The sequence below is a fragment of the Puma concolor genome, chromosome B2 (assembly GCF_028749965.1).
Source record: "Puma concolor isolate L17-30 chromosome B2, mPumCon1.1.hap2, whole genome shotgun sequence".
Taxonomy (NCBI): Eukaryota; Metazoa; Chordata; class Mammalia; order Carnivora; family Felidae; genus Puma; species Puma concolor.
Window position 1 is genome coordinate 119,400,516 of NC_141671.1, and position 12,291 is coordinate 119,412,806.

At 40.5% G+C, this 12,291-nt stretch overlaps 1 protein-coding gene across 11 annotated transcripts in view; it reads left to right on the forward strand.

Moving 5' to 3' along the window:
- L3MBTL3 (L3MBTL histone methyl-lysine binding protein 3) overlaps positions 1–12,291 on the forward strand; it is a 128,217-nt gene that overhangs the window by 91,992 nt on the left and 23,934 nt on the right. For all 11 annotated transcript variants that reach the window (XM_086707815.1, XM_086707809.1, XM_086707811.1 and 8 more), the window contains one exon: positions 2,467–2,616. In XM_086707815.1, coding sequence (XP_086563941.1) covers positions 2,467–2,616 — 150 coding nt within the window. The remainder of the gene's footprint in view (positions 1–2,466; positions 2,617–12,291) is intronic.

Below are 12,291 nucleotides of genomic sequence, written 5' to 3' on the forward strand. Positions count from 1 at the left end.
TCCCTACTTCCCATCTACACACGGGCTCCCTTGAAGGGATCGCAGAGGTACCGTGACTGGCCCCTTTGCCTCTGTTTCAGCCACCCAAATCGAAGTCACCATGATATCTTCACTCTTATATCACTTTTCTTGCTCCGATTCTGGCCCCTTGAAATCTTCTCTCCACAAAGCATCCTGAGGGATTGTTCTGAATTGTACATCAAATCATATCATTTCCTCATTTGAAGGTCCTCCAGTGGCTTCACCTCAAACTTAAACCAAGCATCGGAACTCCTGACCAGGGCCTACCGGGCCCTACACAGTACTTCCCTTGCCTGCCACGAGTGCGTGCCCTCCCTTTGCTCACACACTCGGCCATCGCTGATCTCCCCCCAGGCAGGCCTAGCTCTCCCTGTGTTGGCATTACCCTTGCTGTTTCCTAGAATGCTCTTCCTCTGTGTTGACAGAGCAGGCTTCTTCCTGACCTCGAAGGCACCACTCAAAGGCTGCTGCTTCACAGAGCCCCTTCCTCCTGTACAGCCCTGTGACCCCTGTGACAGCCCCATGTTCTTTCTTCAGTCATACTCAGTGGCGTTTGTCACTGTGTAAAGTTGTCTGCTTTATATCTGCAATTGTGTAGTGCCCAACTTCCCCTAGAATATCAGCGACATGAGAGCAGAGATCTTGTCATTGTATTTTCCGTTGTGATTCCAGTGCCTAGAAAGATAATTAGCACTTAATAGATACTTGATAAATACTTGTTGAACAAATTAATGAAATAATTAAAGACAAGCCACCTAAGCATTTTAAGCCTTAGTTTGCCTCATGAGAAGCCCTCCTCATAGGGTGTCGTGAAAATTAAGTAAAACACTGAACGGAATGTACTTAGCACAGTGCTTGATATATAGTAAGTGCTCCATAAATATTACTAGTTATTTTTTTATTGTTGGGTTAGCACTATATACATTTTTGTCAACACGTGAGCATATGTTATTTATTTTTGTCTTTTGCATAGGTACCAGTGTAGCAGAATGTTTAGTTAAATAAAATTAAGATTGTATTTTAGCTTTCAAGATACCTGTTGTAGGTTTCATAGGCCATTGTCAGAATCAGGAGCATTTTCAAACTCTTCCCTCCTTCTCCTAGGAGAGTGTATCTGGTTCTCTTGGTGGAAATAGACATACATTTAAAATTTTTAAATGTTTAAAAAATGTTTAAAAAATTTTTAAATGTTTAAAATTTTTCCCTGGGTGATTATCACCTAGAGAGAAGAAAAGAACATATAAGACACTAGAATAATTTATCCAAGATCCAAACCACTTATAGATACAAGGAGACTTCCTAAAAAACAGAGGGGCAGGATGGGCATTTAGTTGGAGGGGTTCATTATGTATTGGAAGCCTGAGATTCAGAGGTTGCCCAGTTGTTCTGAAGATGGAAAGCTGAAGCCTAGGCAGAGGATTATACTGACTTAATGTTGATTTAACAATTAGTGACCTAGATTTCCTTTGCATGAATAACAGAAATGATCCCCCCACATGGGACCTGAGAGACCAACCAGGAGTCCAGGGGTCACCGATAGAAGGGAAGTGAGATAGATGGGTCATTATCCAAGTTGGCATCTGGTCTCCTTTCCTGTCAGAAACAGGATTGACTACAGATAAATATATGTATTGCTTAGCATATCAAGTGTACGTCTGGGCTTGGAGACAGGAACATGGGGGAATCTCCTTCCTTTGGAGGCCAACAGGAAATGAAATGAAGGAAATGAAATGGCCTATGGTGACCCTGAGCCTGAAGGATCACTTTAGGAAGCAGATCTGCTCCATCTGTCCATCAGTCTTTCTCTGTCCTACCTCTGACACCAACCCTCCTATGATGTCTTAAGCATTTCTCCCCTGGGGCTGATTGTTCTACAGATACGCACAGGCTCTGCCCTTGGACCGTATACAGACAGAATCCTTCAGTGATCATTGCACAGTCGCAAAGATTTCATCAGGTTGTGTTCTGAACATCTAGTGCAAAGACATATTTTCTATCAGAATAGACTTAAATTATGTCTCAGAGATAAAATATTTCATACACTAGGGACACCTGGTGGCTTAGGTGGTTAAGTGTCCAACTCTTGATTTCAGTTCAGGTCATGATCTCACAGTTTGTGAGTTTGAGCCGCACGTTGGGCTCCTTGTTGATAGCAAAGAACCTGCTTGAGATTTTTTCTCTCTCCTTCTCACTCTTTCTGCCCCTCCCCCACTTGCGGCCTCTCCTCTGTCTCTCTCTCTCTCTTTCTCTTTCTCTCTTTCTCAAAATAAATAAATAAACCTTAATAGAAACAAAAATATTCACAATGTATGTTTAATTCTACATATATACATATGTAAACATAACAGTTAAGTTTTTAGAGTTGTATATTCTGTAGCCTGTCACTTTAATTAAAGTATGTTCTAATGGATGTTCTAAGAATGTGCTTTTCTTTTAATATTTTAGTGCTGCCAACTGTCCCTATTCAGAAATCAATTTGAATAAAGACCGAATTTTCCCAGACCGCTTAAGTGGTGAGATGCCTCCGGCTAGTCCATCATTTCCAAGAAATAAAAGGGCAGACACAAATGAAATCTCTTCATCTCCTGAAATCAGGTAATTAAAGTGATAATATTAGTGATGTTTAGAAGTACTCTGGTTGAAAGAGGTTTTCTATCTCAGATGCTGTGTATTCTGTGGTTATCTTTTCTTGGGCATTATTGAAAATGCATTTCATTTCATGTAAAATGGTGGAGATAAGTGATTGGACTTAAAAAAAAATGGAGAGTTGATACAAGCATATGTAAATCAGACAGGCTTTCTTATTTATTCATCTTTTAGTCACACTTTGGGGGTGTTAGAAGTTTAGAAATTCCAGTCATTTTACTTCATGCCAGTTCATGTTTCTGAATGAACCGATCGGTATATAGAGCCATCCTTTATGAGGAAGATGTCCGATTTTTTGTGAAAAATGGGTGTTCTTTTTCATGCCCATGCCAAGTACTCGCATATATGTTATTGCTTTTAATTATTAAGATGTTAATTGTAGTACAGTTGACCCTTGAATGACATGGGGCACTGACCCCTTCCCCCACACAGTTGAAAATCCAAGTATAACCTGTGAGTCCCAAAGAAACTGAACTACTAATAGCCTACTGTTTACTGTTGACCGAAAGCCTAGCCAGTTATGTAAGCAGTTCATTAACACGTATTTCATATGTTATATGTATCATATATGGTATGCTTATAATAAACTAAGCTAGAGAAAAGAAAATGTCAATAAGAAAATCATAAATAAGAGAAAATACATTTATAGTAGTGTATGTATATTTATTGTAAAAAAAAAAAATGTATAAGTGGACCTGCTTAGTTCAAACCCATGTTGTTAAAGGGTCAACTGTATAAGCTCAGGCATTTAGTTTTGATTTCACTTGTAGAGTTGAGTTTGTATGTTTTAAGCTCTAAGTAAGGTCTGTGCCTTTACATTAACTGAGGACACTACTTAAAAAAAACAAAGCAGATTAGTGAAAAGATATGCCTTAGTACTTAGGTTTTGGAAGTTTCTTTTATGGAGTATTTTAAAACCTAAGGCTATGTAGTTTTTTATTGAAATAGTTTGTAACTTCCATTCTTATAGATGATAGATATAGGTGGACATTTTAATTAATAAATCTGATTCTAAATTCACAGCAGTGCTGTTGGAGTAATGGCATTTGAAGTCTCAGTATTCTTAGAGAAAGCAATTTTATCCTCTGGATGGCGGGGGGGGGGAGCTAATTAATTAATAACAAGAAGAGGATTTTTTGTTTTTACCCTTAAATCCATGATTAATGAAACATAAACTCATTTTACCCAACCCCGCACTCCAAAGTGAGATCATATCATATATAAGGAACTTTAAGACAAATAAAGTACGAATTCATATAGTAACAATTACAGATACAGAGTTCATTGATTCTGACTCACAAGGTGGTGAAAGTACCTAGTGTTTAGATTTCAGAAGCCAAGGTAATGTTTAAAATATCAGCAGAATACTCCGAAGTGCCCGCAGGCCTAGCTCACAGGCTTTTCGCTGACCGACTGGGCTCCAGGCCAGATTCCGAGGACCAGAGTCTCCTCCCAGCAGAATCTTCCTGGGCTGGTTTTCTGGGGTCTTTTTCTAACTCAGAAGTCACGTCAAAACCATCAAAGTGGATCTGACCATTCCAGTGACCTGTCTTGTGTGAGGTGCGCTCATGGTTCTTCATGGAATCACCTGAGGCGTTTTTAGTTTTCTGTATATAACCTATGACATGTTTCGTATCTAAATACTCTTCCATGTCATGGATTTTTAACCCATACTGTCTTTTGAGTCTGCGAATTCTGACCTGCCATTACTTTGTGTGAATGAACACTTACACTTACGTGTCTTCAGATTAATTTCTTTAGGTTGTCTGCTTTCGTTGTTGGGTGCCAGGCTGTGGTAAATGAGTGTTCCGTTACTCATGATTTTAGAGACTTTGTTCAGATTTCTTCATGTCTTTCTCCTCCCAGATTTACTATTTTTATTTTATTTTTTTCATAAGTAGAAGTGACCTGAGAGATTGGATTAGTTACATGCAGTCAAAGGAAACGTGAGGGACACAATCAAAATGGCCCCTTAGGTTTTGAGGTGAACATTTTTGACCAAGATTTTCTTCTCACTGTATTTTTTATGCAGAAGTGTTTTTAAGAGATGCTTGCAGACATTTTGATATTTCAACCTAAATGCTTCATTATGCATGTTTGAAAAAACAACATGTTTCAAAATAACACAGATTTATTTACTTGTTTAAATTTTTAAATTTCTTCTTTAAAATTCTTGAAAAAATTGGCTTCAGATTATTTTGGTTTTTCCTACTGCAGGCAGTCACTAGTTCTCCCAGCAATCAGAATGGCACTTGGTATTTTAGATACAAATGGTCATGAGACGGCAACATATAGTAGGTGTTAATAAAAGAAAAGTTGTTAACAAAAAGTATATCTCGTGGCTTGAGGGTGGTTGATTTAAGGTAGAATTAACAGGGTAAAAGTTAGCTGGCTTCTTGGCTGTAAGTGAATCTGTATGAACATATTTAATATATTTTTTTCATTTTAAAAGTAAATATAAAGTTTTTGGATTGTGATTTCTTTAACCTGGATTTAGGGATGAAACAGTGAGCTGTGCAATGCTAAGAACTAGTAAGTAGTTCTAGTAAGTACTAGTAAGTATTAGTAAGTAGTAAGCCCTCAGTAAATGTTAGTTTGTATTCATGTTGCAAGAAGAATAGGTTACTTACTTGCTGCACGGTATAAGAACTGTAAAAGAGTAAAAGAAAGGCTGGCCATTTCTTTGACATTCCTAGGTTAAACTTTGAATATGGCATTCAAGACGATTCTCTTAATACCAGATTATGTTCTCTCTTCTTTTCCCATATTTGTCGCTCACATGGATGGAACTTTTTATTCAGGTTTTAACACATTTTCTTTGCATCCTTTGTAATAATTCACTAAATTTTGTAGCCAGACTGCACTGTATTTTTTCTTTTAAGTGCACTTTTAAATGCACTCCCAGCGGGAGACCGTTTGCATGCCTAGAAGATGACCCTGAGACAAAGATTCGGTTGCATGTGGTTTATTTGGGAGGTGAGGCAGACATCAGGAGGGGAGTGAGGAAGTGAGATGGAGAAAGGAAGACGGGCAGTGAAAGCCTTGTCGTGTTACCGATGACGGCTTGGAGACAGCAGGAACGCGGGCCTGCTGCGAACACTCTGGGCGTCCGTGTAAAGCACACATCGAGTCTTCCCAGCATAGGGATGGAGGAGCTGAGCTATTTAAGCCCTGGTTACCTCCAGCCGCAGAGTGAGGCTGCCGGGGGAGGGAGCACACGGCGATTCCCCCAGCACGACTGTCCTGACAACATCTGCTCCGCCATTCCATTCACCCGTTTCGGATGCCAGAGGGTCACCAGAATGAGTGCTCTGCTGGCATTGCTTTTGATCTGGAAGCTGACATAACAAGGCCAGATAAATTAATAATGTGAGGAACATGTGTTCCTTTCGTGCAATAACCTTTATTATTTATTTATTTATTTATTTATTTATTTATTTAGGGGTGAGTGCAAGTGGGGGTGGGAGAGAGGATCTGCAGCAGGCTCTTGGCTGACAGGCTGACAGCAGTGAACCCAATGTGGGGCTCGAACTCATGAACTGCAAGATCATGACCTGAGCCAAAGTTGGACACTCAACCCCCTGAGCCACCCAGGTGCCCCATAACTGTTCTTTTAAGGGCTATTTCACAGGCTGTCTGCTCAGGCTGGGCCCATAGATGACTCGTTCCACAGCAGTAGCTTCTAGACTTTGCATCAGATTCCCAGAGACCTCCTCAGAATTCAGATTTGGGAGCCCAGGTCAGCCCATGAAGAATCTTCCGGGCTAGAGCCTAAGAGTCTGCGTTTAAAACAATTCTTTGGAAGTCTGTCTCCCTGCTTGACACTTTCAGTGACTTCCCATTACTCCTGAAATTGAGACCCTAATTCTGAACGTGGCCTGCAAGGTCCTGTGTTGTCTGGCCCGTGCCCAGCTCTCCAGCCTTCTCTCTGCCAGGCTCCTTTTTAAACTTAACGCTTCAACCACCTTGGTTCTCAGACATCCTTTCTCTCTGCCTAGAGTCTCCGTGCCTGCCATCTCCTAGCTGGTCTCTCGTTTTGCAGGCTTCAGGTTCACTGTCATTTCCTCGGGGAAGCTTTGTCTGCTCTTCTAGAGTAGTTCACGTTCCTCATCACATACCTTCACAGCACACATCCCGATGTTGTAGACAGTTTGTGTCAATACTTCTGAGTCTGCGTGCTTTGCTTGACAGTAAGCTCCACAAGGGCAGAGTCCACGTCTTCTCTGGTCCTGAGATATCCTCAGCACCAAGCACACCACCTGGCACACAGTAAGGATGCAGGGTGACCTTGAATCATCCACCAGCCTTCAAAGGAGACTTACCAGTTTTATGACCTAAAAGGCAATAGCTGTGTAATGTTTTTTGTTCTGGTGAAACACTTGCATTCTCAACTTTGTTAGATTCCCGCACCAGATTTCTGTGGGCTGATTATTAAATGATGAGATGAATCCCCCAAATACATACTGGCACTCTTTTACGAATGAGGCAGTGCTTCCAACACTGTTGTCGTTTTAACTCCTGCCTCGTGTAGAAAATACCACAGAAGTGACGACGCTTTTGTATGGCGCACCAAGGGAGTGAACGGGGCTGCCTCTGGATGACCAGATGGTGGCCTTGGCTTTTGGGAGGGCTACAGGGAACTTGTAGAACTCAGAGCACTTGTTCTCAGGGATTCACGGTATCCGAGCTGGGAAGCTCTGCCCCACATTAAGATGGCATCACCTTGAGTCCTTTTGTAGGCACGCTGAATATTTAGGCCCATTTTCCTGTAGCAGTTCGTCAAATGGATGGTTGGGTTATGAGTGCATTCCCAGCGTGGGGAGTCTGCAGTCCTTTTCAGTTGTATGTTGGTTCATCAGAAGTGTGAGGAGTGTGTTGTGTCTCGTGTTTTCAGTGGGAAGAGGTTTTCCTCGCTGCGGGGGCCAGGGGGTGGGCAGCACCTCATCTCTGCCCTCACAGCACTCCTGGCAGCCAGATGGTGAGGCAGGGGCCTCCCAGTCCATGGCGGACCTTGCCTGAGGACTGGTAACCGTAACCTGCACGTCTACCGCTCGGTAAAAGTATGTGTACATCTCTCTGGATCTTCATAAAACCTATGGGTTTCAAACTTCGTTTTGCATCAGAATCATCAGATGTTTGTTAAAATGCAGCTTTCGAATGATCACCTCTAGAGATGCTAATTCAGGAAATGTAAGGTGCCAGTCCCAGTTCATTTTTAACACGCACACCCAGGAGATGGGTGCAAGTGATCGATATACTAGGTTTTGAGAATTATTACTGAAGATAAACACCTTTCTCTGGAGTAATAATTCAGCATGTTGCCAATTGGGGAACATCGGCATCTATCCCACATGGCTTATTCTCATGAAATCTGTTCTGCAGCTGCTTGTAATTGCCTTTCTAAATTAGGTGCTATCTCTATTAAAAATCATGGAATGTTTCAAGCTCCCGTGTTGTTTAAGCCTGCTTAGACATAACCCCAGAAACATAATAAAGCATGCCTTAAATATCTGCCAAATGCTTGTGTTACCTTGCAAGGCAAATGCCTATCGCTAACCTAAATCCCCTGAAAAACTTCAGTCTGTTCAGTTCATTATAGGCCATTAAAATGGGTTCTCAAATTGTAGGACCAGCGTTTCTACTCAGAATTACATTGAGCAGTTGCAGGAGTTGCAACTGTTAATCTGATTTCTGTTTCGAGGCTGAATCAGGTTTACGAGTCACGCCAAGAGCTAGTCTGTCGCTGAGGAGCGCTTCGTTATACAGGCGGGGAAACAAGCTGACATAAACGTGAGACAATAAGCATATAAAAATCTCTTTACTTTGCAGAACCGCAAGATCAAGGAGAATAGCATCAATTTGGAGCCAAAAGTTCTAAAAGATGACAAATGCCGATTAGGAATCTTTACGAACTTTGTTTTGCTTTCTGAGACTTTCTGAGCCTGAGGGTTTGGCGTCAGCAACTGGAGAGAGTCCTTTTGGTGACTTACCATTACCTGGCTACGGAAAGCCTGTTTCCCCTTTCAGTCAATGGGCTTTACCAGATGTGGAGCAGGAGCTGTGGAAGTTCAAAAGTATTCCAGCTCTTGGACATCTGAGTCAAATCCGTGCAGTTGTGAGTGCGCACCAGAGAGAAGCTCATTTTGGGTTAAAACACTCACAGTTGTTAGTGCCAACCACTGCGATGCCAGGGCAGCCATTCAAAGTGTAAGGTGTTTGACTGTGTCATTGTTGTATGCCTGCGAAGTTGCTGGAACAGTAGTGTAACAGGGTCTCATTTTATCTCCTCGAATGGCATTGATTCCTGACTCAGGAAACTCTTTTACATATAGTGGAAAAACAATGAAATCTGTTCTCTTTTCTATGGCGACATGAAAGTAACGTAGGCTTGCTCTTCCTATAATACAGGGTCTTTATTCCATAATGCTCACCTTACTGGTTAGGGCTTTTCATTTCATAAGAGGATTGATTGATTGATTGATTGATGATTGCTGAATTGTTTTCTGGAGGATTTTTCCTTGGCATTTTGGTAACATCCACTGTATTGACTCCTTCTATTACTTTTCTTCACCAACATATGTTCCTTATGCTAAATAATAATTTAATAGGCTTATTAATCAAAATGTTTTATTTTTAGTCATTAGATAAATAGTAGACCATGTTTACCTCTCTTAGGCCATGTTTTATGAAAACACTATTAAAACAGCTGCTAATGTATCATCTCAGAAGGAATGAAATCTTGCCATTGGATGGAGCTAGAGTGTATTATGCTAAGAGAAATAAGTCAGTCAGAGAAAGACAAATATATGATTTCACTCATATGTGGAGTTTAAGAAACAAAACAGATGAACATAGGGGAAGGGAAGCAAAAATAAAAACAGAGAGGGAGACAAACTATAAGGGTATCTTAAATACAGAGAAGAAACTGAGTGTTTCTAGCAGGGTATTGGGTGGAAGGATGAGCAGTAAGGAGGGAACTTGTTGGGATGAGCACTGGGTGTTATGTTTAAGCGATGAATCACTAAATTCTATTCCTGAAATCATGATTACACTGTATATTAACTAACTTGGATTTAAATAAAAGTAAATAAATAAGTTTAAATTAAAAAAAAAACCACTGCTAATGTATAATCTCAAAAAGAACTTAAATTTATTTATTTATTTATTTATTTATTTAAAATTAATGTTTATTTATTTTTGAGAGAGACACAGAGTGTGAGCAGGGGAGGGGCAGAGAGAGAGGGAGACACAGAATGTGAAGCAGGCTCTAGGCTCTGAGCTGTCAGCACAGAGCCCCATGTGGGGCTAGAACTCACAAACCACGAGATCATGACCTGAGCCAAAGTTGGATGCTTAACTGACTGAGCCACCCAGGCATCCCAAAAGGAACTTAATTTTAAAGACTATTTGGGGCACTTGGGTGGCTCAGCTCAGTCAGTTAAGTGTCCAGCTCTTGATTTCGGCTCAGGTCATATCTCTGGCTCAGGTCATGATCTTACCATTTGTGATGACAGTGTGGAGCCTGCTTGGGATTCTGTCTCCCTCTTTCTCTGCCCCTACACCCCCCCCCCAAATAAAGAAACCTAAAGTAAAATAAAGACTCTTTACTCAAATCTTAACCATAGACATAAAAGTTTTAATCCCGCTGGTTTTATTTGCCACCTTTTCTGAGTTGAAGATGGTAACCTCTTTGTCCTGAAGCTGTGCACGCACACTCGCTTCTTCAATTGTAGGAGGCATTTGGAGACCGTTCAAGTACTCTTAGGAGTCCTCTAAAGTACAAACCCTAAGATTCTCTTTCTCTGATTTTTTTACCTGTGAGTGACCTAGGTCCAGAAATTTAAAAAAAGCAGAAGAATGCTGGGGGCATGCAAAGAGACCTCCTTTTCACGTCCGAAATAGAAATCCCTACATTTTTTATAGCCCTTGCTACTTTCCTTGTGTCTCCTCTCTTACTGGGGAGTACAGGTACTTTTCAGCTCTAACAAAACCCCTGTGCGACTAGAATAAACTCTGCGGAGAGAGAAGGCGGGGTTATTTCAAGCTAGGAGCCAAACCAGACTCCTGCTGGATTTAGAGAGATGGCTGAAATCCCTGAATTGAAGCAAAATCATCGGTTCACATTTTTTTCAATATTGTTTTTTTTTTTAACTTACTGGGGACTGACAGGCATAATTGGCTAGGGATTGTTTTTAAATGAAAAATAAACAAACTAGAAATACAGCTATTTGCATTCACATGCCATCCTCTTACTGTGTATTTACCCTTCTGATGTTTGTTTTGCTAATATATGACTACAAAGCATATTTAGAGTAAGATAGTAAGACGGCTAAAGCATGACACGTTAATTACAGAGAAAAAGAGGATGCTGACTCATAAAGAATACATTTTTTCACTTGAGTGGATTCCACTGTCTTAATTAAAAGCCTAAAGAGTGTTCTTGAGTAGGGTTTTACCTATGATTGTATTTCAGTTCAAGCTAAAGAAATGTTGAAATATATGGGTTCTCCACAGTTCTAAAATCTCAAGAGAAATTGCTGTATTCCAGGTACTTTTCTAGGTGTTTTGAACCTACGTTAGCTCACTTACTCTTCCTAGCACCTCACGTGGGGTAGGTGCTATTATTAGACACCCATTCTACAAAACATAGAACCTCTCTTGGTTGCAGATTACACAACTAACAGTAAATAACAGTAACAGACCTGGATTACAGTCTGTTACTGGATTACTGGATTACTGGATTACTACAGACCTAAATAGCAGACCTGAATTACAACCCAGGCAGTCTGGCTGCTGTCTGGGTGGTAACTGTTACTCTAAAAGCTAGTTTAAAACTTGAAGCAAACAGGTTACTTAAAGAAAACAAGTGACAGTAGATAATTTTATCACCAAATAGAAGTAATTAGTCAATAGTGGAAGCTGCTGTGTGTGCAGCACTTTCTGTCCATTTATTGAGTCCTTAAAATGCCTATGAGGACAAGGATGGATTTTCCTCATTTTACAGTTGGTGCAGCTGAGAAGTAGGGAAGTTCAGGAACTTGCTAGAGATGGTTTAGAATTAAGTAGCACAGCTAAAATTGCAGCCAAGCCTGTCCACTTCCAAAGACCATACATGTACCCACGCTTTCTCCGTGTTACGATTCACTACCCCCATGCCCAATCAGCTTGTACCTCCTTCCTGAATAAAACTGTTGGCAATAGAAAGTGTTGATCAAGAGGAGAAAATAGAGGAGTTTTTATGTAGAGCAAAACAGTGGTATTAAAATACAGCATAAAAATATTTTTGGTCGTCTTTTTTTTGAAGAAAATCTGTCAAGAAGCATATCTTGTACAACATTCCAGAGAGTATTATGGTGTTATCACAGAGCGTGGATGTTCTACTGTGGAAGTACTTTGTCCATAATTGGAAGACCTGTACAGCTAGAATAACTTTGTGCTTAGGAAACTGAATCCTAGATCAAGGATTTCATTTTTGCACAGAGAAAGAGCTCCATCACAGCACCTAGTCAGTCAGAATTAGCAATGAAAATCCTAACCTTGTAGGAGAGAGAAATACTGGTTGCCCAACTGAGAAACCAATTTTTATTTTAAATAAAATACAAAAAAAATAAGAATAAGATCTTC